At 32.5% G+C, this 26,625-nt stretch overlaps 3 protein-coding genes across 5 annotated transcripts; 1 reads left to right on the top strand and 2 right to left on the bottom strand.

Moving 5' to 3' along the window:
• Positions 1–7,484: 7,484 nt before the first annotated feature.
• On the bottom strand, positions 7,485–11,502 carry LOC107491555 (GATA transcription factor 8). 3 transcript variants are annotated; one of them, XM_016112421.3, is made up of 4 exons: positions 11,318–11,502; positions 11,125–11,195; positions 10,165–10,435; positions 7,485–8,648 (listed from the first exon to the last, which is right to left on the bottom strand). In XM_016112421.3, exons 3-4 carry the CDS (start codon positions 10,417–10,419, stop codon positions 7,857–7,859), a joined length of 1,047 nt encoding a protein of 348 aa, XP_015967907.1. In that variant the 5' UTR covers positions 10,420–10,435; positions 11,125–11,195; positions 11,318–11,502; the 3' UTR covers positions 7,485–7,856. The 3 variants fall into 3 exon arrangements, with proteins under 3 accessions (XP_015967907.1, XP_020999313.1, XP_015967908.1); XM_021143654.2 differs by lacking the exons at positions 11,125–11,195; positions 11,318–11,502 and having other exon boundaries at positions 10,165–11,095; XM_016112422.3 differs by lacking the exons at positions 10,165–10,435; positions 11,125–11,195; positions 11,318–11,502 and adding an exon at positions 8,765–10,144.
• Positions 11,503–16,864: 5,362 nt separating this feature from the next.
• LOC107491446 (protein ENHANCED DISEASE RESISTANCE 2-like) lies at positions 16,865–22,150 on the bottom strand. Its single transcript, XM_052261892.1, has 19 exons — positions 21,992–22,150; positions 21,397–21,471; positions 21,006–21,059; positions 20,861–20,926; positions 20,704–20,753; positions 20,479–20,606; positions 20,323–20,360; positions 20,123–20,220; positions 19,927–20,022; positions 19,771–19,835; positions 19,612–19,683; positions 19,075–19,516; positions 18,761–18,834; positions 18,503–18,675; positions 18,283–18,435; positions 18,033–18,176; positions 17,851–17,946; positions 17,666–17,767; positions 16,865–16,957 (listed from the first exon to the last, which is right to left on the bottom strand). Exons 1-19 carry the CDS (start codon positions 22,148–22,150, stop codon positions 16,865–16,867), a joined length of 2,178 nt encoding a protein of 725 aa, XP_052117852.1.
• A 2,220-nt stretch (positions 22,151–24,370) lies between these two features.
• LOC107491448 (stemmadenine O-acetyltransferase-like) lies at positions 24,371–25,723 on the top strand. The gene has a single exon (XM_016112290.3). The coding sequence runs from the start codon at positions 24,371–24,373 to the stop codon at positions 25,721–25,723; it is 1,353 nt and encodes a 450-aa protein (XP_015967776.1).
• Positions 25,724–26,625: the final 902 nt, after the last annotated feature.

Below are 26,625 nucleotides of genomic sequence, written 5' to 3'. Positions count from 1 at the left end.
ATGATTTATTGGAATTGGTGTTGTTGAGAATTGGCATGAGGAATAGTATATGATATGTCAATATGTTTGAGTTTGAACCACTTGGGTGAAGTGGGTAAAAATGATGAGATAGTGATTTGGTAAATTGTGGTAAAGTGTCAACGTGTGAGTTGAGGAGGCTTGATGTTGAAATTGATATATTTTGAATGATTTCAAAGAAAAGGGATGAAAATGGCATGTTTTGATTGATTTTGAAAAGAGTTGGAAATGGCTTGTTTGAAAATGGCACTTTGTGGTTTTTATGAAAAATATGGTTTTTGGTTATACTTTGATGGGACATAACTTGAACTACGGATCTCTGTTTTGTGCCAAATCTGTTTAGAAATGAAATTGGATCCGGGATGTCCATGCCGTTCGAAGAACGGGTGAAAAACAATTTAAAATGAGAAAGTTATGTCTGTTGGAAGATTGGGGTTTAAATTGGTGAATTCTGCAGCTTTTAACTTAGAAAATTTTTAGCAGAATGACCCCTTGCGCGTGGGCGCACTTGGCGCGTGCGCGCCGTCCTTCCCGGAAATGCCATCCACGCGTGCGCGTGATGTGCGCGGGCGCGCCGATGGTGCTGCACCCAATGCCCAGCCATTTTCCAGAGAGTTATGCCAGAACTGTGCTAGTGTTGTGCCTGGGGCACGAGAATACCCACGCGTACGCGTGGTTGACGCGTGCGCGTCGATTGGCAAATGTTTAATCCACGCGTTAGCGTGCATGACGCTAGCGCGTCGATGAAGTTTTTGAGGCCATCCACGCGTGCGCGTGGAGTGCGCGTACGCGTGGACCTGTTTTCATCCCAAAGTTGATTTTTGATTTTTAAAAGCCAAATTTCATACTTCTAAGCCTCCGATCTCACCACTTATATCTTAAATCATTATGATATGTCTAGCTATGAGAAGGAGGCTAGTGAATGTGGTAACTTGCGAGTGAAGCAAGGGAAAAATGAATGATCATTGAGGATCAAGCATGATTATGTGAGATGCGGAGGATGGTGGTGGAAGTGCTTGTTATGCCACGGGCCGAAAGGCCGTATTTGTTAATGAGATGGCTGGTTATGGATTTAACCCTGATGCCAATGGGCTGGTTATGGATTTAACCGTGAGCCGGAATGGCTGTGTATGATATGAATATTGGCTGGTTCTAGACTGAACCGTGAGCCAGATGGCTGATCTGGATGTTGATCCATGGATGAGAATTCATGCATGTTTATGCTGAATTATTGATAATTGTGATTTGCACTTCCACTATCTGAGATACGAGTTTCCCTGGGTAGTAGCAGTGGCTAGCCACCACGTGCTCCAGGTTGAGACTTGATACTCTGTTGACCCTGTGTCATAAGTGTGGCCGGGCACTGTGAAAGACCCGGATGAGCTCGCCCCCGTAAATATTTACCAGTGAGGGTGATGGATATGGATCATGATTATGATCAAGTTTATAACGAGTATAACTCGAGTTGGGGATGCGTGACAGAGGGACAGTCCAATGGTTAGCGACCAGGACTTGTCGGGTTGGCTCTATAACCGACAAGATGATATCATCAGTTACTAGGGACAGGCATTCATCATATGCATACTATATGAATTGTTTGAGATTGCCTATTTGACTGCATATTACTTGCTAATTGTCTAAATGCCTTACTTGTTCCTAATTGTATATTTCTTGTTTGATATAACTGTGTTTGCTACATTATACTCCTGCTGGTGGTTGGGAGGTGAGAAGGAATTGGAAAGGGAAGTATTAGTTAGACTGAAGTATCTTTAGTCAGATGCCCTTTTATGGTTTAGCTTGTTTATAAGATTTGATACTATCTGGAGGAAGTTCTAGGATTGCCTTCGGCTTTCCTCTATTATTATGTATTATATATGTGGAAGCTGTTACCATGCTGAGGGCCTCTGGTTCTCACCCATGCGGATTTTGTGGTTTTCAAATGCAGGACGTACGGTTTCCCGCTGAGGCATGCTGGAGACTTCTAAATTTGCGAAGATCCTTTGTTCTCAGGGCTATGTTTTGGTTTATATGTTTTGCTTAGACACTTTTATCTCCATTAAATAATACAAACTGTGATGACTCCTCTTATGGGAGATTTTGGAGAATAGGTTTTATGTATTTGTGTCCCTTTGGGTTTCCTTTGGGGTTTTCCTTATTTTTATCATATGTATATATTGCTATGCTCAGACCGGTTATCTTCGCAGCCGGATCTTGAGTCTTGATATTCCTGTTTTTGACACTCCTTTGTATATAATCACGCGTTGGTTATCCTTGTTCGTTACATTATCGATCGGAGTGTTGCGCTTTCGAGTTGCGATTTTTGTTTACCCCTTTTTCTACAAAGGCTCCTAGTTATAATCAATCATTCATACTACTATACGTACTAAATTTTTATTTCTGAGGTCGTAATACCTTGCCATCTCTGAATTATGACTTAAGCATAAGACTCTGTATGGTAGGGTGTTACATAGATTCTCTTGTTCAGAATATGACTCCACATGACCCTCTTCGGGGGATCTGTCCGCCATCACTGGTTGATCTCTCGGGCCCCCGGCAACGGCGCCAATGTTACGGTGGGTAACCGGAGATTGATGGGCTGGATAGCGTTGGTTGGCCCAAATGTGTGAAGGAGGAGGATTCCGAATGGGTATGCAACTCGGGAGACTCCGTCCGACTTGTTTGTACGAAGAGATGGGGGTGGTACCTGCAAAGACACTCCGATGCCTAAGTTAGCAAGGGTGTGAGCAGGTCTAGAGAGTATTGGACTTAGAGATACCTGAGGGGTGTCAGTGTATTTATAGTGGTGAACCAATAACCACCGTTGGAGTAGTGTCATATTTTTAGGGTGTTAACCGTCCCATTATCTTAGGGAGGTTAAGATATGGCTCGTGGAAGTGGTTTAGAGAGATTCTAGGGGCAGTTACTCATTTGGAATGAGTGTTTATCCGCCAGCTAATCTCGTGTCCGACTTCTTTAGAGCAGGTCATGGTGAGTACCGACTTCATAGGATGAAGATTGGTATTGGTGAGGCCCAACCCTTTGGATTAGGTCTTTTGCTTGATCCTGAGCCTTTGTTATTAGGCCAGGGTATGAACAACTAGTATGTCTAATTTGATTGTTTTCCTTAATTACAACTATGTAGTTGATTTTGATCACTAGCCATTATTAATTTGATTTAATCTTTTTAAACTTGTATGTTGTAGCCACCCATTTACACTGCTTTTGAGCTATGATATACCCTATAAATTAACGGAAATATATATTGGAGATAATAAAATCAGGTAAAATCAGTTTAAAGTTATCTTATTTTGTATCTATTAATTATTTTTAAAATAAATATATAATAATAAATATATAATTTTAAATATTATATACATAAAATTATATTAAGTTAAATAAGATTAAATAAATTCTGTGAATTTTTTATCTGAATATACAAAAGAAAAATGTTTTACGTACATGTGCAATTTTAATTTTATGTAAACCGTGGGAGCTAACCACGGTTTCTAGTTTGTATGTAAACCGTAGGAGGTTACAAGGTTTTATGGTTGGAAAAGGTTGGGCATAATCCATGGCTACCTACCAAGGATTATGAAGGAAAAAGTTAAGGCATAAACCGTGGTTACTTCCCACGGTTTATGAAGAGGAGGACTTTAACGAAAACCCTATAGGTTCCCATGGTTTACATGCAAAGTATAAATTATATGATCAATTTTTTTAAAAATCAAATTTTTTTATTTTTTATTCTTAAATTATATGATCACATTTTTTTATTTAAATTAAAAAAATAAAATAAAGTCCACTAATATCTAGTAAACAACGGATCTGTAAATTTATTATTTTTTTAATTTTTAAACTAAAAAAGTATTTTTTTCTAATATTAAAAAAATAAAAAATTCTAACAATATACAAAAAATAAAAAAAAATTGAAAAATTTAAAATTTTTAAATTAATTTATTCTTAATTTGTGAACAAGTGCAGTTAAAAAAATCAATTGTCCGGGTGTAGCATTATCCGGTGAATAAAAAAATATTATTAAAAAAATTAAAAATTTTAAAAAACTAAATTTCTTATTTTTTAATTTTTAAATTATATGATTAAATTTTTTATTTAAATTAGAAAAATAAAATAAAGTCCACCAATATCTAGTAAACAACAGATCTATAAATTTAATATTTTTTTAATTTTTAAACTAAAAAAATAATTTTTTCTAATATTAAAAAAATAAAAAATTCTAACAATATCCAAAAAATAAAAAAATTGAAAAATTTTAAATTTTTTAATTTTTTAAATCAATTTATTCTTAATTTTGAACAGGTGCAGCTAAAAAAAAGTCAACTGTCTGGGTGTAGCATTATCCGGTTTGTATATTGTTAGAATTTTTTATTTTTTTAATATTAGAAAAAAAATTATTTTTTTAGTTTAAAAAGTAAAAAATAATAAATTTACAAATTTATTCTCTACTAGATAAAGCTGGACTTTATTTTATTTTTTAATTTAAATAAAAAAATTTGATCATATAATTTAAGAATAAAAAATAAAAAATTTTGGTTTTTAAAAAATTTGATCATATAATTTATACTTTGCATATAAACCGTTGGAACCTATGAGAATTTTCGTTCAAGTCCTCATCTTCATAAACCGTGGGAAGCCTTAGCTTTTTCCTTCTTAATCCGTGGTAGGTAGCTACGGATTATGCTCAACCTTTTTCAACCATAAAATCTTATAGCCTCCAACGGTTTACATACAAACTAAAAACCGTGGTTAACTCCGATGGTTTACATAAAATTAAAATTGTACATGTATATAAGAGATTTCTCTTTTGTGTATTCAGGTAAATAATTCACAGAATTTATTTAATTAGGTAGATTACCCTAAATTAAATGTAGCGAACTCCCATTATTTAGAAATAATCTACGGTTATTACATATATGGGGACATTTTCCGATTATTAAAAAGATAAAGATTTTAAGTTTTTAAGACTTTTAATCCATTAAAAGTTCTTAGTTTTCACCATTAATAATTTTGGATTTGGATCTTTTAAATTTTAAATTTTATTTTAGAAGATAAAGTGTGATTTTTCATAATTTATTTTATAGGTGGGACAAAAGAAATATAAGAAATAAATCATTTCAAAATAAAAAATCACATTTTATTCTCTAAAATAAAAATTTAAAATTTAGAGGATCCAAATTTAATAACTTTACACCAGTATTCTTAACTTTTATTGTTAGCGAAAAAACAAATTGTATTTTAGAAAACTGAGCAATATATGGAAGTGAGGGGAAAAAATAAAATAAAATTGAAAGTTAATGCACTACCATTCATGCAAATACAATGTCTCAAAACAATGGTTTAAAAAATAAAATGCATGTGTCTGTCAAAAAAAAAATAATAATAAAATGCATGTGTTTTTCTTTAATATCTTCCTTCCTGCTTTGAAATGGCTTATTGCATTTTCCCTTTTGGAGTTCACAAAATATATATTTTTTCAATTATCTAATTCAGAGAAACATAAATAATAAAAAAATAACTTTGTTAAAAATGATTAGCACAACTGGTAAATCATAAAACGTATTCTAATTAAGTATTAAAGTTTAATTCGACTGTAACCTACAAAAACTAAATAAACTACGTATACAACATATCAAAATGTTTAAATATTGTGATAGCATGTGATGAAATGATAGGAAAACTGCTTAGTTTCAGCAACTTAAATTTAATAATCTATTGTCTATATAGTTTTAATCCCCAAAACCTTGTGTCACGAGCTCACAGATAGAGTAATACTTATGGTTGGTGAATCTCTACAAAATAGCTGCAAAAACTCTTGATTTTTCGGATCTAGAACTTTAATACCATGTTATGATATCACTCATTCTAAAAATTTTAGCTGATAGAAAAAGATAACACTAATGGTTATATCTCTAATACTCCCTAAACCTTCATTATACACATTATACAAATATTTCATTGGTTCCTCATACTTTTCTTTCTATAATTTATATTCGTTAAACATAAAAACAAAATGGGGAAGTATGAGGAGCCAATGAAACATTTATACAATGTGTACAATGGAAGTTTATGGAGTATTAGAGATATAATTATTAGTGTTACATTTTCTCATCAGTTGAAGCTTTTGGGATGAGTGGTATCATATCTGGTATTAAAGCGCTAGATCCGAAAGGTCAAGAGTTCGATCCTTGGTGAACCCAAAAATTAAACTAATTTTTCGAGAAGATGTTTATTATCCCTTGTACTCGGATGGTTATTTGTATAGAGGATGTTCATTTCATAACTCAATAGCCATTGTATACATTGTACAAATAGTCCATTGTCTCCCTAGCGGGATCCAAACAAAATATGAATGGATAATGAATCCTAAGAAAAATTATAAGTATCTATTGGGCCAAAACAACAAGAGCCCAATGATTATATTCGAAATTTAAGCATAAATTGGACCCAAAAGAAAAAAGAACCAAACCCTAAAGAGTTTATTATATTATTTTAACAAATACGGGCTTTAACCCGTCTTAATACCAAAAAAATATTTTATTTTAACAAATATACTTAAAACAATTAAGAATAAGCATTTTTTATATTTCATAATATTTAAATATTAAATATGCTCTTAGATTAGTTAGTTTGAACTTAAAATTTTCCCTTCAATGAAATTATGTTAACCTTTCAAAAAAAGGAAGAGCTATTAGAGATGATGACAGTAACTTTGCTTCTACAGAATAAATATTTCATAAAGAAAAATGTTAAAAGACTATTAGAATTTATTATGTTGTTAGATTACTAAATTAAAAAATTAAACTAATGACAAAAAATAACAAATTTTAATAGCCCTCTAGTATTTTTCTCCAATAAAACTACATCATTAGAAATGAGGTGAAAATAATGAACACAAAATGGGTAAATGATTGTGATATCATTGTTAAAAAAATTGCCAACATTGTTTGGTGTATATGCATCTATCTTCACAGGCACCCAAGAAAATGTCCTACCCCTACCTGCCGGAAATTCTTTTTTAGCTAAAATGATTGGTACAATCAATAGAATTCTAGCTAGTTATCATTCACAACTTTATTGTCAGTTGTAAAGTCCAGTGAGACCGTGACACGTCACCAAATCCTTTAGAAAAATAGCCGCTTGAAGTCATAAATCATAATTGAACTTGCTTAGTTAGTACTTAGTAGCATATCACTCTTACCTTCCAAGGCATGAGCATTTATCATCGTTTCTAAAACCACCACCACCACTTCTCTCTCCCCTTTTCGGTTTTCACTTTCCTTTCTTGCTGGGGTTGGTACCTGGTAGCAGGTAGGTTTCTACTTTCTACTGATTTAGGTAAGTAAACATCAACATGACAGTAATGAAAGTATCTTCGGGGGTAAAAGGGACATTTTATAAAGTTCATTACCATGCTTAAATCAGAAATTAGCTACAGAAGTCAGAAAGAATTGGTAGAAGAGATATATTAGAAACAGAAACCAAAAACAAAAATGAAATGAATAAAAGTATAACGCTACAACTGGGGGATTCCAATGCCTATTGATTACTACAACTGCTAGACTAAAAACTCTAACCTTTCTGACTTGCAAATACTCTACCCTTTTTCTTCAGTTCTCATATTAATCCTCTTCTAATAGCTAAATTATGATTATCGTCATCATCATCATCATCAACTATGGCTCCTATAAACCTCCCATTCCAGCACTGTACAAAAATCCAATTAACTAAGAAATAATACTAATAAGAAAATAACTGAAATCATGATTGTAAATAAAGATATATTGAGATAGAAATTGTCCAACTCGAATCATTGGCCCCTATCACATGTATTCCAATCCAAGTCTTGAAGTGTTTGGAATGAGTTCAGGAGAAGCAGCTGAATCAGTTGAGAAGCCAAATTTGTTTCTCATTTCAAGGACCTTCTTGTGTGAATTGGAGTGCACGGCAGGGCAGAACGTTGGACTGGCAGCAGGCCGGTATTCGGGGAAGAGGCGGCCCGACTTGTAGCGAACACCACAGGCATTGCAGAGTGTTTTTGGCCCCATTGGCCCTGCCCTCCACTGTGGTGTCTTGGTTATCTCACAGTGCATGCATTTCCTAGCTGCCGCACTATTCTGGTTAGTATCATGATCATCATCTTCAGTTAAAGGATTAGGTGCTTTGGTTTTCTTTTTCTTCTTGTGCTCTCCAGAAGCTTGCTTTGCTAACTTGATTGCAGGATGAGACTCCGCGAAATTCTCAGAATCTGAAGAAGCCTTAAGAATGACATTAGGCTGTGTGTTCTCACCAACAGAGGAAGCAGGGGAGATGAGTTGCATCACCGGATGTGCCTTGAAGCTCGACGGGCGCTGCCGCTTGCTTCGCGCACGTCCACAAGGCACCACTGGGATATAAATCTCCGGGCATTGAGCCACAACCTTCTCCCTGGAGCAAGAGCTGCTGCTCTCTAGGACAGAAACTGGACTTGATGTCCGGAATTGTGAACGAGTCAAATCCTCCTTGATTGTGGTGATGGTGGTGGGGAGCTCCACCTTCTTCATGGTAAGGCTCCTACCGGAGAAAGAGTCCTCCACAAAAGTGGATAACCATTCCAACTGCACAATGTCTTCATACTGAAAATTACAGCACATTGATCAAAATGAGACTTCTATACATAAATATAAAGGTTAGTATAGGCTAATAGGAGTGCATATAATTGAATATAGATATGAAAATTATGGTAATTAACTAGTAGAGAGGTAAATGATGTAGGAGGAAGAGTCATGTGGGATGCTGCTACAAAGAGTGACATTACAACCTCTGTTTTCAATGTTCATTATCGTATCACATGGCAAGTCACATGACATCCGGCTCCAATAATGATCATACAAATAATTTACGCAAAACAAACCCCACCAACCAATGAATGCAGAGTGGAGAGGACGTGTGCTACATGTCACCGACACAATCAAAGCGTCCTTCTCTTAATGACCATATTGCCCTTCTCTTAGAGTATTGACTATTGAGTATTCCTATTTCCTAATCTCGGCTTTTAGTTGTAATCCAAATTGCACACACTATATCAAAATCAAACTTAAATCTAATTTATCTAAACCAAATGGTCACAATACCTTTGTCCATAAATGTCTTCAACACTGAAGTTACTGAAATGTAGTAGTAATAAAATTAAGAACCCCACAATCATTTTTCTTTTTAGAAAAAGCCAATATAATTTTTTCAGAGAAAGGGAAAAAAAAGAATTGTACAATACCCAATTTTGTAATGGGAAAAATTCACATGCCATTGTATTTATGTGAAATTAATAATTGAGAACTGTTAGTTGATAATTTAGTTAAATTTGTCAAATTATCTTACTCGACTAACATCTATACGGGTCTTCGCCTTTTGCATTAGCATATAGCTAAATAGTTGACTTATCTATTGTTTAAAAAAGTCATATGGCCACACAAAAATAACATAAGAACTCGAAATCATTTTAATTTTTTTTTTAAATAACCTCTATATATATGTACTATCACTCGACAAATGAAAGACTAGTATTAAGTAATAGAACCCAATTTTCATTCTACCCATTAATCATTTCGCGCAGGAAAAATGGTTTTCCATTATCTATTAGAAATTATCACCATACATACATAATTACATATACATTTCCGGATTTCCCATATGCATAAAAAATAATTAAAAAAAGTAAAAAAAAAATTTAACAAATGGCCAAATGAAGCATCACTAACATAGTATTAGTATATTAAGCAAATAAGTAATATACACCAAATTAAGAGTATCTTTATGAAATATACTACCAAATAAGTATAAATATTTTGTGGAGTGTGAACGTAAACAACGGTGCTTTATGCAAAAAAGTAGCAGTCGTGACTAAAAATGCAACGCTACATAATTACATTACACCAGTCAAGTTTCAAAAAAAGACAATCCTGAACGTATACAAAGCCAATGACGTCAGCATCAGTTAATCGAACGGATGACAGAAATCAGAAAAAATGGCAAGCGCGTTGATATAATCACATGCACGTTCATGGAATCCACGTGAACATAAAAACAAAACAAAAAACAAAAACGCATTAAAAAAAAAGGAGTACGTTACAGTTTACACTGTAAGAAACTCACCGGAACGGAAATCTCCGCCGAGAGGTCCGTCACGGCGTCACCGCGGGGAAAGGCTGTATCTGTGGCCGGCAGACCGCTGTTGGACTCGGAAGACCAGAAGCTCGCCGGCGTTTCAATGTTTCCGGCGCAGGCGGCAGCGACGGGCAAGGAGGCGTCGGCGGTGGCAGCGTCGTCGGCGGGGAAGTCGAGGAGGTCGTCAATGTGGTCGAAGAAGCTGCCGCAGTCTACGTCGTCGACGAAGTTTGGCTCAATCATTTTGTCTGTGATTTTCCTGAGAAAATTGAAACGAGAAAAAGAAAGAGAAAATGTTGCGGTGTAAGTGTAAGAAAATGAGAAAGGAAAAGAAGCAAAGAAGTTATGAGTAGTTTGTTTTGTTTTGGTGAATGAATGAAATGTGAATGGTTTCGTAATCCGTTATTTGTAGTAGCGACCATGCCGGGGACCCATGAAAGGCCCAATGCTATGTGTCCATCTCAGAGGAACCCCCTGCGCACGTTAGCAATACTCTTTTCCACTAAATACTTTTATTATTCAAAATTTTGCAACAAAATCTATACTTATTTAGTAATTAATTATTCACATGGAACATTTTAACGTTATACACAATAAAAATTAAAAATAAACTTCACATGTAATATATATAAATAATTGGGTGGACCAAATCGTAATATTGGAGAAAGGTTTTTAATTTTTGGACATGTTTCCTTTTTTTTTTCAAATTTTATCACAATGGGAAAATGTTTAAAGTGTAAATAACTCTTGGTGCATGTTAGCGACAGCTGGTCCCGCCCGGAACATAAAACAGGTACAATTTCGTGTTCATTTTATCCTTGAAGTAATAAATTTGAAGATAAAGAAAATTTCGGTATTTTCTATTTTGAATGTTTCTCATCTCCTCTCCTTTCTAAATATAATTTATAGAAAAAATAAAAAATGGAGGAAGAAGATGAAGGAGCTAACCTTTCTTTGCGGTTGAGTTGAATACTTCTTTCTTGGGAGTGAGTAATATAAATTATTTAAAACCTTGAACCCTGAAAAGAAGTAAAAAAAAAAAAAACAAAATATAAGAACAGAGAGGTAAAAATAGTGGTAAATTAGAGGGTATGGTTGAAAATAAAAAGTTATGAAGCAAACAAGGAATGAAGGGCGAAACCTGGAAGTAAAAATGGTTGCTTTGGTTAATGAATGAAGAGAGGAGAAGAGAAGTAGAAGGGAGGGAGGAGAGAGATGGTAGGTGAAAGAAGTTGCTACTTGAATGCTAGCTGGATGGGTTTTACTATGTTGACATGTATATCATCTCAAAAATCATATCATATCATATCTGAGAGTTGTGTCTTGATGTTGAAGTGTTCTTCTCTCTTTAACTTTTATGGATGGGCCCCCACACCTCCTTCCCTTCTACCACCTTGTCTCCATTTCCCCGCTTGTATCTTTCAAACCACCGCTGGACACCATTTCCAATCTTACACTCTAACGCATCTTCTCATTATTAACTTATCAATTTAGTAAAGGAATATTCATTAAGTGTTAAATATATGATCAAAGTTATAAATTTAATAGTCATTACTTTCTTTTTTTATTTTTTATTTTATAAAATTTAAGTTTTTAATACATTTATTGTATATTTGTTAAAGTCGATAAAAATTGAGACCACGCATAATCTTAGATTTATGAGGTATTGGAGAGTTAGGGAATTTAGTTAACCCATTGAAATTGATAAAAAGTTTTTAGCTATTAGTTCTTCAAATTGTAGGTTCCTTTTGATTAAATACAATTTTCTATGTTTAATAAATTAATTTCAATAAATTATAAAGTATGTTAAGGGATTTGTTCCATTCGACTAAAAGAGAACAAATGACAAAAAAAAAATACAAAATTTTAACTTTTAATAATATTAAATGAGAAAGTCTAAGGATCAGTAAATTTTATAATTTTTAGCTATTAATTAATTATTAATGATATTTTTAATGGTATGAGATTGCATCTAATAATGTAGAATCATTCAATTTTTTTTATAATTAAATACTGGCATTCTAACATTTCTCATATTAAATATATTAAATTTATTTTAAATAATTTTTTAATATTTATTTTCTTAACCGAATATCTTTAAATCTAATAAATATTACCTAATAAAAGGGCTAATAAATAGAAAACGATAAAATTATAATAATATGGATAAAAACACTTATATAAACCAAAGGTAACTCGATATTATATGAATAACTCAAAACAGAAAATGTTATGTGATGTTCAATCATACTTCTATATAAAATATAAATAGAATTAAACTAATTTCAATTACACAATATTAGTAGTAAATCGAAACATATTAATTCAAATTACGTGACATTAAATCAAATAATCCTTATTCGAATGACATAGTGCAACAATAAATCAAATTAAGCCAATCTGATTTGTAATTTTTTCGGAGGATATTAGAATATATTAGGATCAAATATTATTTATTAAAATCTTTTTAACATATTTAAATATTTATTATAAAATATTACGTATTTATTATTTTGATTTGACTCTCTTAATACTTATAAATACTTTTTTATATTGTATCATTCTATACAACTTAAACAGACACAAATACTTTTTTGATTATTCTCTCTTATTCTTTCTAATATGGTATCAGAGTCATGGTATCCTTCTTGAGGAGGATATATTATTATTTTTTTTGGTAAAATCACTGTATTTTTCATATTTTTTTAATTCTATTTTCCTTGTCTTTTGTCACTTCTTTAATCCCTTTTCACCTCACCGACTAGTCTATTCTCCATGTCTTGTATATTTTTTAGTTGAATGATCAAACACCATTGCTGCTTATCTATTCTCATGGAGAAATCATATAGTTTTTCGCTTCGTTTCGCCAGTTCGGTCTGCGTTTTCTTGTGGCAATTTCCGTCTACGTTTTCTTGTGGCAGTTTCATCTTTGTTTTCTTGTGTCAGTTCCGTCTGCACTTCCTTATGGCAGTTTTGTTTGCGCTTCCTTGTAGCAGTTCCGTATACGCTTTCTTCCAACAGTTCCGTCTGCACTTCCTTCCGATAATTTCATCTGCGTTTTTTTCAGGCAGTTCCGTCTGTACTCATTTTATCAGCTTATGTATATTTTTATTTCGCTATTTTAAATAAGTTTCAAACTCAAGTTTTCACTTGAATTTGAAAGGGAAGAGGGATGTTGGAGTATAATTAGGATTAGTTATATCAATTAGCATTATTTAACATATCTAAATATTTATTGTAGAATATTATGTCTTTATTATTTTGATTCTCTTAATACTTATAAATACACTTTTATATTGTATAATTCTATACAATTCTAATACACACAAATTCTTTTTTTTTTTATTATTCTCTTTTACCCTTTCTAACACCCTTAGTAAATCAAATGTAACAAATTTGATTTATGCTCAATGGTCACCAGGGGTAAATCGAATTCATCATGCTCATATTAGTATGTATTGAGCTATATGTATAAATCGAATTTAAAGAATTTGATTTAGTATGAAATCAACGTATCTAAATAGGAGCTGAACATGAATTTCTCATGATAATGAAAGTCACAATGGCTAGTGATGATAGTTTTTTAGTTTTGGTGCATTATAGAGGGTCGATTAAGAAAAAAATGTGTTTTGGAATTAAAATTATTGATAAGGATCCGCTTAATATTTTCCTCAAACTTTCAACGAGTTTCACCAAGTTTCATAATACTATAATCTAAAATCTGGGGATACAAGGCGTGAAACGATGGAGAAGTTATTCTATAGAATTCTGATTTTCGTGTTGCAGGATGATGTGAAGTACGATTCCTTCGTCATAGGCAGTGGCAATGATTTGCAAGTTTTGTTCCAAGTGCACTTCACAGTGAACTTGTCGATGCAGTCTGCAGTCGGCAACACACCTAATAACTCCTCGAACTAAACCCATACTAGACGGCTGCTATCGATGTACCACTTGAAATCTGTCAAACATCTGCTGACGTACTGTCAGTCGATCGAGAGCTCTAGGTGGTACGCTACATCCTGTAGCGTAATCGTGCACTCTCCGAATGGCAGGTGAAATGTATGCTTCTCTGGATGCCATTTCTCAACAAATGCACTCACTAATGGCTTATTCAACCTAAACAAGCGGTCGTTAAGTCTCGCGAAATGGGCAAGACCAACCATCTGCAGGTACGACATGATACTATTGTCTACGGATATGTCATGCTACCTCCTCATACTCGTGATACAGCGGTGGGATTGCATGATAATGAAAAATTCTCTTAGAATCATAACACTCTAGAAAACAAAAATTATCTAAAACGAATAATTCTAATAAAAAAATACTTTAACCAAAACTAAATTAAATTATAACAAAACATAGTTAATCTAGTATTTACGGCGGAAAGCTAAACCTTTTAGTATATAACTAAAATTGTAATGCCTCCTTAATCTAACATTTGAAATTCAATTTTTTAAATAAATCAAATCATTCTAAATTCTTGCTAATCTCTACTGCCTAGTTAATCCAACACTTGAAATCTAAATTAAATTAAATTAAACTCCAACAAAATTTCTAACCTCGTTAAATTTCTAACAGTAAGAACTTACAAACTCTAACCAAATTGTTAAATCTACTCGTCAACATACTTCATTACTCCCTCATCCTACATGCATTTGTGATTTCAATCTTCTAACACCCTAAATCCCTAAATCAATACTCTAAGTACTATTTAAAGTTTAAATATTCTAATAATTCTAATAATCAAGTTTTGAACGATTTAATATCACTAGTAATTCTTTATTTCTTAAAGAAAATAAAAAAAATTTTATTTACTAACCTCTTCATGCATGCTACCAGCAATATATGCGATTCCATCCAACCGATAGATTCAATTTGGGTCATTTTCCATCTCCGCAGTTTCAATCTTCTACAATAGATTCCCTTAATTGCTATGAATTTCTCGTTTTGATGGGGGCATGGTGTGAAAAAATGTAATTCAAACAAGTCAATTTGAATTCTATATACAAAGGTATGTATGTAAATCGAATAAAGATATATTAATTTACATTAGAACACGAATATGCATAAATTGAATCAAGGTGTGTTGATTTATCATTGGTGTAATTCGAATTCCACCAATTCGATTTACTATGTGCAAATATCATAGACTAAATTGAGATAGGCTGTATCGATTTATTATAAATGATGCCTAATACCATGTGCATTTCTTAGTAAATCGAAACTACTTACTTCGATTTACATGAAATCCTACTAATTCGATATATTTTAATTCGATTTACTATTATAACCTGTAATTCGAGTTTAATGAATTCGATTTATAAAATAATATGCAGGGAGACATTTATGTAACATTTTTTGTTTTTGGTTATTTACTTAATATTGAGTTGCTTTGATTTATATAAGTGTTTTACCCTAATAATATAATATTATACTCCCATGTCTCTACCCTTTTTTTTTTAAAAAATTAATAAATAAAATAAGAATTAAATTGGTCAACTTTTGAAGTTCACTTGCCTTGCAACAATGCAACTTGAACTTTAATGTTCAACAAGTGAGAACCGGTTGATGCTTTGAATGCTTACCGAGGAGCTGTAGAATAGAAACGGAAGGCCTTAAACGCCGTTAATTCATATCCCATTTTCATTTTTTCTAAATGTTTTTTCTTCGAAAATTATTGAGGAAATTACTCACTTAAAAGAAACATAATAAAAGAAAAAAAAAGGTATGATAAGTAATTTGATGGCTTAAAGCAATAATATTATAATAGTAGTAGTAGTAAAATTTGAGGGTGAAGTTGAACAACATTAAAGAGTTCATCTAAAAATCAAACTTTTCTGACTGGTACTAATTAAATAACTGAGCAAACTTGAATTACACTCTTTGAATCATTGATAGTTTCCTTCAAATATACTCTCACTTTCTAAAAGAAATAAAAATCTGTTCAAAGGGAATATAAACAACAGAGTATGGTGGCACTACTGCACTACTGCTGCTCCACTTCACAACCCTTCCTTAACTAACTTGGATTGCACTCTTTGAATCCCTTTTTTCTCAAACACTTCTCCTTCAATTTCAACCCTTGTTAGAAAAAAAGAAGAAAAAAAATAATAACAATAATTGGTTCAAAACCCAACCCAATTCTGTTGAGTCAACTTGTTAGGCTTTATTTTTAGTCACTATATTAAAATGTTAAGATTTTGCAACCTCAAGTTGTTGATGAACGTGACTACAATTCAAGACAACTAATTACAATTATCACAAAAAGAATATTATCTTCTCTAAACGGGGTTTCCATTCATTATTCTATCATGTAGTAATATTCTTCTTTTATCACGTGTCTAAATGCAAAGTGGGATTCTCACAAGTCACACATATATTTATATAATATTCTAATTAGTATGAAGTGAAAGATATTTAATTATATATCACTATAAAGAGGCAAAACTGCAAAAGGGAACAAGAGGTTTAAGTTTTACAAAAGGGAAACTCTCCTAGAAATAGCAATAGCATTGGCATATCCACCAGAAATGAAAGCATAAACTGTAGTGAAGAGTTGCCATGCTCTTCACTTTTCTCAAAATAGATGACGCTTTGACCAGTCGGACCAATGATTCTGGTCCCTGACAGGCCCACTTACTGACCCAATTTCTATCAAAGCCCAGCCCAACAACAACCCTAATTTTCATTATTGTTTGACCATAAATGCTTTCGATGAATCCAAATGATTGAGTCTACATGTTCCAATAAGTATCTCTGGGAGCTCCTCTTGTGTGTTCCCCTGCACACTTTTCATTTTGTCAAATGTCTTCTTGTTCGCAAAATATATCAATTAACATAAAAACTTAGGTGTAGTCAATTTTACGTGAAGTTAATAATTGAAAGTCGTTAAATAATTTGACAAATTTGACTATAACTTTACATAAAGTTAACTAGGAGTGTAAGTTACTGAACTGAACCGAAATTTACTGCAAAATCGAGTCGAAATTTACAACAACCGAATAAAAAACCGAAAATTGGTTTTTTCAAATTAAACTGATCGGTTTGGTTCAGTTTTCAGTTGGCTCGGCTAAAATCAAACCGAACCAAACCAAACCGAAGAAGTGGCTTAGTAATGCATTGAAATGGAAATTTTAGACTTAACAAATGTGTTTGTTTTATGTTTAGTTATTGGAATGAGCTGAAATTGTGTTGAATTTGAATGTAATGTAATATTATTTCAGTTTATTGATTGTTTTGAACATCATTTTACTAATATTAATTTTCTATTAGTTATGATTTAAAAATTGAAAAAATCGACCAAACCAAACCGTTTTTGGTTCGGTTCGGTTGTTACACAGACAGCAAATTAATTGATAGGTATTCTATGAAAATCGAATAGATCGGTTCGGTTAATTTTTAGTCCAAAATCGAACCAAACCGAACCGATAACACCCCTAAAGTTAACTGCACTCTAATTTTTACATAAATTAAAAGGTCAATATTTTACCTGTATTAAAAATGCCATTTCTATGACCAAATTGTTAAGGTATCCAAGAACAAGGTTTACAACCCCCCTTGCAACTGTTGAAGATCCAACATTGATATCAAGCTGAAAAAAAAATAATACATCAATAATCAGTAACCATAACAATATTCATCATATGATTACATATTAAAGACTTGGTTATATACCTCTAAATAGTTCTTCCCACGTATATATTTTACTTCTAGCGCTTGTCCCAACAAACATGCTTTCTTTCCAACACTTTGCTTCACTACCCATGATCCCTAAACAAATTAAACCACATGCATGCCAATATTAATATACACATCACTCTGCATTTATATATTTATCAATGATCACTACTACCTACCTTAGAAATGTATGGTATCAACTTAAATCTTGAATTCCTGTAGGCATCATCTCCTTCAACAAAATTATGCAGTAAATAATTGTCTTCCAATGGAGTTCTCATCATGTAATAGAGTGCAGCAGAATACAATGGATTCCCTGGCAACTGAGATTTATACACAAATACAATATTATTATTATGATGACATACATTACTTAATGAGTTCTATATTATATGGTTTATATATGAGTTAGTTCCTGCTAATACTCACTTGTATGTTGATAACAAAAAAGAATTCTGAACCACCTGCTGCTGCATACTTTTGAACTATGCTATTAGGCCGACTACTTAGATTATCTTCTCGCACACCCGATCGGAGCCAATCCACGCCGACTAGTTGCATCAAGGAGCCTATTGCCTTGACCTGCAGACGAATGGTTATATATCTAATACTTCATCCTCCAGCATTGTTGTAATTTGTATAAGCATACCTTTTGATTATCTGTCAAATAAGTCGGGCCGCGAATCAAATACAAAGATGGATCAGATTCAGCCCAACTGCATGGTGAATCACAAGTTAAATCTTTTTGAAGAGTAGTTCCATAAGCTGGCTCATCCGTCTCCAATGCTACCTCTGGTATTTCCATATACCCTTTCTTCTGAACTGCAATAAAATATCAACTATTATGTTATATTGTTTCAGCAAATCATCTAAAGATATGCATGTTTGGTATATACTAATTAAAAACCTGCAAGGCCCTGCAGCTTTTTCACCAAACCAGCAGGTGTTGGTAACTTGGGGTGAAATGGAGACTGTACACATCACATAGTTTCAATCCAATCAGAAATAGCAGAGAAAAACACAAATTTTATCTTACTATAATTGCATTTTACTTCATTTGTGATGGAAATTTACGTGCAGTTGTCTCCATGTGAAGATAATAGTTTAAAATCATTAGATGACAATTAATAATTTTAATTATTATCTTCACATAAAAGCATTTTCACGTGAGCGATCGCCCTAATAAAAAAGGTACAAGTAGGATGGAGAGCAACCTGAGAGGTTTGATTGTCAAATTGCCAGTCATTGTCAAGATGATCTTGGTCAACAGGCTCTGGAACATCAAAGAACTCATCAGCTGACTCATGCAACCCAACCAAACTTGTTCTCCTTGTACCCTCTTTGGGAGCATCATCTTCCACTTCCATTAGGTCCACTACCTTTTTGCTGCTATTATCTCCTGTCTTTACTTCATTATCCTCCTTCTCATTTGCTGGAGTTGCTGGTATCCCTATATCTGCTGCAATATTTTCTACACTTTCTCCCTCCCCTTTTGATTTGAACATCTCTCTCAGTGCTGCAATTCTCTCTAGCATTCTAATGGTCAAGGATCTTGATGCTGTAGGCCTCAAATACAATTTCCATAACTTCCAATCAATTGCAAGCATGTGTTTTACTACTGATTGCTTTCCTTTGTTAACTGGAGTTACTACATATCCTCCACCTAGTAATTCATGCCATCCATTATCAGTAACACAATAATTAATTAACTAATTAGTTTAATTAAGCATTAAACATCAATTTAAAAGCATACATTACTTTTAAGGGATGCACGGACGAAGTTACTATTTTGTGGACACTTCTTATGATGAACAGAATGGAGCAATATCACTGTTTAACAGCCAAATTAAATTAAACCCAACTCATGAATAATTAATTAATTAATATCAAAGATGATCATAATGATAATAAGATTACCATATGTGCCATCATCCTCTCTTCTCCAATACCTTCGCAACAGCATATCTCGTGGTTTAATTCCCCTAATTAAAGATGAGACAAGTTAATTAGCTAGAAAAATGAATATGAATACTTAATTTAATTGTTATTAAGAATTGAATTGATTATTATTACCATGGTAGAAAATCATTATACATCTGAAGGTGAATAATATCACTGTGACCATCAATGTGATCAACCACATTGCCCTGGTATACACAAAAGTCCCATCTGCAAGATTATTGGCATCAGAAAAAAATCTATAATCTGATTAGTGAACATGAATCATCATCTAATTAATTCATCACCATTTGGATGATTAGAAACTTACTCTGATCTTGAAGGACCAAGAGACATAAGAGTGTGGAAAATAGCTTCTGAACTTGCATCAACCACACCCACTCCCATCATTACAGGTATATCACCCCACTGAGGACGAGTACAAAAATCATATCATATCATTTTCTCATCTAAAATTAATCAAACAACATCATATAATACATATATGTAAGATCATGCAATGCAACTTACACCTCTACGAGGATTTGCCTCTTTGAACATCCTTAGTCCTACACACAATATATAATAAACAAAGATTATGATTATGAATGAATATTTATTACTCTATATATATATATATATATATACTTGCAATTGATGAGGAGAATTAATTAGTACTTATATTACCATTGTAGCAACCAAAAATCTGCCATGGTGAATGATCAATAACATCAGAGGTCATTGCTTCACTGTATATCCATGATTGCCAGTCAAATGAGAATTTCACCCAATCTGGCCTTTTTGAACCGCCCTTTCTATTTTAGATCACATCATAATAATAATTATTACAACAATTTCTATACATACAGTTAGATGCATGTTCATCATATATAAATAAATCTCATCATGTACCTTAGAGATGATTTTTTTGGCAAAGGAGAAGCCAGCAGATTTGGAGGCTCCTGCAATGCAACCATATAATAATAATAACATATACATGCAATGCAAGTAGTTCATTATTATTATTATAATTTATCTATGGTGAATGAGATTTAATAAGAAATAGAACCTTCATAGCAGCATCCTGCAATGAACGAATCCATTTTGCAGCTTCTTCTGAACTACTTGCTCCCAACTACAAACAATAATAGCTCAATCAATCATAGTAAAAGTTTGATTTATATATATGTATTTAATTTATTGAATTGAACAACCTTAAGCTTATCCCTTTGGTTTGAAGCATTATATACTGTGAAGATGAAGAACACCTGCAGAAATTAAAGCAAAGAACCACTGCTACTTAATTAGTGTTAAAAAAATAAGCCAATTTGGATAAGATGTTACAACAAAATTCAAAGGAAAACTCTAGGGGCAGCAGTTTTATTGAATTTTGGCCAGCATGTAACCAGCAGAGAAATGTGAGCCATTGGATAAAATCTCACACCAATCTCACACCATCAAATTATCATTGATGGTTAGTTGATGGCTAACAATTACAAAAATTGCTGCCCCTAGCATTGCTCAAATTCAAATTCAATTGCTTTTCTTGATAATGTATTACTTTGTTACAATAATTGCTGACTTACTTATTAGTTATTAATGTACCTTTTTGTTGATGCTCTCTCTTCCATTGTCATTAACACGAACGCTGGAGTCTATAATTGCACTTCTATTTGGCTCCTGAAAAAGATGTTACTTCTATTCAGTAGTCTCCAATGTCAACTTAATTATATAAATTAATCAATCATTGTTGTAATAATAGGTTATGCATTTTCATAACACACTACGTGAAATGGTAAATTACAATGTTGTAACATATATAGAGAGAAACAAATCCATGGCATGCAATAATAACAACAACAACAACAAAGCCTTATCCTACTAAGTGGGGTTGAATCAAACGACGTTATTGTGCTCTGTCATATATCATGTCTACAGAGAGACCGTTTACATATAGATCTCGTTTGACCACCTCAGGTCTTCTTCTGCCTTTCTTCTCTTGTCCATCTTCCATCTCATCCACCCTCCTGACTGGATGTTCTATCGGTCTTTTTCTCATATATCCAAATTACCTAAGACGCGATTCAACCATCTTTTACATAATGGATGCTACTCCAACTCTCTCTTATATCTTCGTTTCTTATTCAACAAATCCATGACATGCAATAATAATAAGAATAATAAGGGTGAGGTTGTTGACCTTGACGACGTTGAGGGGCTGGTTTTTGAAGCTACTAAGGAGATTTTCTTTGAGAATGAAGTATCTCTTACGTGAGACTTGATAGCCAAGCCTATTGTACGTGAAAAGATAGAGCCACCCTTCCATGCCACCATTTTCACTTTGAGCGCCACCACCCATTTTCACTTATTATTTTTATGGATGGTTATTAGACGAATCCTCAAAAATGAAAATAAAAACCTCCTCCTTTCTTCTTTCGGCCTTCTCGATCTCTCTGAAAGGGATCAAGAAGACGAAGGAGAAGGAGGAGGCAGTGGCGGCATGAAGGAGAATAATAATGATGTGATTACACGGCGGATCTTGCAACGGGGAATGAGAGATGAAAGAGACCTATGATCGTCCTATCCTTTGCATGAGTTAGATGATGAGATTTGAATTGGTTTTAATATTACCTATTTTGTTCCCTCACTTCTCGTTCAAGAACAATAATATTCATGCGTGTTTTACTCATCACACATTATTCTCTTTTCTTTGGTCAACTTTTCTATTCATTACAATCTCCTTCCATATATAATTACCTCTCACTCCAAATTAATTCTCCTACACTTACTTGGCTACCTACATTTTAACTTTGATTACGCGTATTCATATTATCATCACAATCATATATCTTGCCAATATGTCTTCACATGAGCAAATAAAAATGAGATGGACTTATTAATTATAACAAATTTTTTATTAAAAAATATTATGCTTACATTAAAAATACAATATATTACATCTCAGTAAATAATGACTTACATTTGGTTAGCTATAGTTATATTCATATTTACAAGAGTTTATATTTTGGATATATACATAAAATATATAATTTATATCTATATTTATAAAAATTTATATACATAAATTAATACAGTTTATATTTATATTTATCAAAATTTATATAATATATTAATAAATTATTTATTAAAAATAATTTAATATTTATACTGGCTAAATACTAATAAAAAATATTAAAAATGGCTGATTCTCAATTTTTTTTATATAAACTATTAAATGATGGATTTCAATTCGGCCTTACCGACCAGTTTAGTAATTCAATGGCGATTTTTTTTAACAATTTTATTATGTAAACTAGATTGTTTAAGTTAACGATTTTTGATCGGATCGATAGATTCAATTTGATTTTTAGGATTATGGTTTTGAAACTTACAAACTTAATATTTATGAACTAAAAAAAATACAAAGCATGGTCAAGAATATATGATTTGGGAAATTACACACTAATGATTGAATGTGCAATTCTTCTGTGTTCAAATGTTGGTTAGCAATCTTTTAAACCCTAAAAGAAATCAAATCTAACTGATAACTTAGAAGATCTAGACCGTCTATATTATCATAATATTGGTATATTTAACTTGGAAGATAAGAGTTTTGAAGTGGTGTTATCAGAAGGGAAGAAGAATTTCAAATGTTCCGTCCTTAATTTGTTTATTGAATTCATAATATAAAAAGCATCCTTTTACTTATTTACGAAAAATTTTGAGTTAAATTGTGGAAAAAACTTATGTAAAGTTGTTTTTATATAAAATTATTAGTTGAGAATCATTAGATGATTGTACACATTTGACTAAATTGTTATTCAAGTCTGTCTTTGGTTTTAAGAAAAAAATAAGACAAGATATTGAGAATAAAATACAAAGGATAGAGACACACAAATTTATGTTTTTGTATTTTTTTATGATAAATTAAAACAAATTATAAAAATTTAATTTATTCTATTTTTTATTCAAAAAATAAAAAATAAAATTATAAAAATTAATAAAAATAATAAAAAATAAATTATATCTTTTATTAGTATCTATTTATCTTTTTTATTAATATAAACACAAAATATATTAATTTAATATTTATAGACACAATAATTTTTTATATTTTATCTGGTAAATATAATTTTATATCTTTGTATCTTTATTTCAATGTCATGTACATGCTTAATGACTCTTAACTATATATTAACTTTACATACATGAAGATAATAATGCATGTGAATATTTACTTTAAATTATACTGCAATTCAGTTTTAACTTGAAAATAATTATTATAAACGTTATCATAATAGTAGTGAATCTTAATCCATGTAACCTTCTCATTGCTTAATTAGTATATGACTAGACCTGAAATCCTAATTAAACCAAGTGGTTACTCTTCTCTATAATAAGTTATTATATAATATATATGTATAATATAAGTTAGAAGTTCAAAACTATTGGTTCATAGCTTATAACCATAGCCTTCCTCTATTTAAGCGAATACACTTAAATCCCTATAAATTATAATATATAGCTCGAGATTCGTTATTGTTCAATCACAGCTATATATCTTAGATAAAAGTTTATAATGGAAATTAAGATAACATGTAGAGAAAGCATTAAACCATCATTACCCACTCCCCAAGAGCACAAAAAGCACAAACTATGTTTATTCGATGTGTATCAACTTAACACCTATTTTCCACTAATCCTATTTTACCACAAAGGATCTTCAGACATTTTAACACAATTGAAGAAATCACTATCCGAGGCACTAACAATTTTCTACCCTCTTGCAGGTAGAAAGAGTAGTGATGATCCCTTTTCAATCAATTGCAATGATGAAGGTGCAATCTACATAGAATCCACAATAGTGAACATCACCATTGAAGAGTTCCTCAACCCTCCAAAACTAGAATTGCTTAACGAATTGCTTCCTTGTGAGCCAAACAAGACTCACCCTAACCATGAAGTGTTGCCACAGTTAGTGATCCAAGCCAACACTTTCAAGTGTGGCGGAATAGCTGTTGCAATGTGCAACCTCCACACACTCTTGGATGCTTCTTCTTGCATCACTTTCTTGAAGACTTGGTTTGCAATTTCTAGAGGGTCAGCGGAAGAGATATCATTTCCTAATTTCTCTTCCGCTCCTTCTCTGTTCCCGCCGAGGGTGAACACCTCTGGGTTGATGCGTTCGGGGGTGCTCAACCTCGGCAGGGACATAGAAATTGAAACACTCTGCACCACAAGAAGATTCTTGTTTGATTTCAAAGCCATGAATGAGCTCATATCCAAGGCTGCATTAGGAAATAATGGAAGAATGATGAACACAAACCCTACAAGGTACCAAGCAGTGTCATCATTCATATGCAAACACATGATTATGTCATGCATGAAAGAAGAAGACAAGAATAGGCCAGTGGTAGTGCTGCATGTTGTGGACATGAGGAGAAGAATGGGAGAACCCTTCACACAAAACTCCATTGGGAACTTGCTGTGGCCAGCAGTGATGCTATGTGAGAATGTGAACAAGGACACTGAGATAAGTGAATTGGTAAAGGTGTCAAAGGGTGGAATTGGGAAAGTGACAAAGGAATTGCTGGTGAGAGTTCAAAAGGATGAAGGGTTTTGGTGGAGTGATGAGTGTGGCAAGTTGATGCTTGAAGAGGTGGTGAACAAAGATCCGGTGTCGTTTTTGTTCACAAGTTGGTGTGATATGGGATTCAAAGAGTTGGATTTTGGGTTGGGAAAACCTTTGTGGTTGGCTCAGAAAGGTGGCAATAGTGAAACAATTCCAAACACAGTGGTTTTCATGGACACAAAGGATGGAATGGAAGCATGGATCTCAATGAGACCCCAACACATTGCTACATTGGAAAATGATGTGGATTTTCTCAAATTTGCTCTGCTTAATCCTACTGGTTCAATTCTATTAAAGTAACATACATTTATTTATGGTGAAGTGACATTTGTGCAAATGAAATTATAACTATGTAGAGGAAGTTATCAGTATGTATAGTCAGAATATAACGAGCAAAATAAAAATGAGTAATTCCATATAATTGGATGAAATCTCACACCATTAAAAATATTATTGAAGATTACTTAATGGTTAGAAATCACAAAAATTGCTGCCCGTAACATTCTTTATAGACTAATATGGAATTTTTAGGTAAAATTTAGGGGGATTTTTTTAAATAAAATAAAAAATATATTATGTTTCATAACATTTTTTTTGAGATAATTTTTTTTATGCAATAATAAATTCGCATAACACATAGGTGAACTTGTATATTGGAGAGAAAGTTTGCTTAATAGCGGCGAACTTTATAAAAAACAACTTTTTATTCACTAAAGAGTAAATTCGCTTAACAATAAATTGTAAAACCTCTAATTTGAAAAAGAATAAACAACATATATAATCCAATTAAATGAATTTTAGATTATAAAAGTCGAATATATGGAGTAATTAAGAAGTTTCTTTTTTCCATTTCACACTTTAGCCACTGCCCACTCATATAGATTTTCCTAAGATTTCACTTTCATGCTTTTAGTTTTATATGTATTACATGGTTGAAATGAATTTGGAGGCATATGATTATATATATAAGAATATAATTATTTTGACCAATTCACATAGATGACTCCATTAGTCCATTCAATTTAACTATTCAAATGCACATATATCATATATGCCCGTTATATTGAGCACAAGTAAATTTTTTTTAATACTTCATTTGTTTAATTTCCCTTCATTTTGTGGAGGTTGCCTGACTAATTTCTACAAGGACATGAAGAGAAGCCAAATCAACAACCTATTTGATGATTCATGCACCACTTTAA

Source organism: Arachis duranensis, chromosome 5 (assembly GCF_000817695.3).
Source record: "Arachis duranensis cultivar V14167 chromosome 5, aradu.V14167.gnm2.J7QH, whole genome shotgun sequence".
NCBI lineage: Eukaryota > Viridiplantae > Streptophyta > Magnoliopsida > Fabales > Fabaceae > Arachis > Arachis duranensis.
The sequence above is the reverse complement of the archived record's forward strand: the minus strand, read 5'-3'. Positions and strand labels throughout refer to the sequence as shown.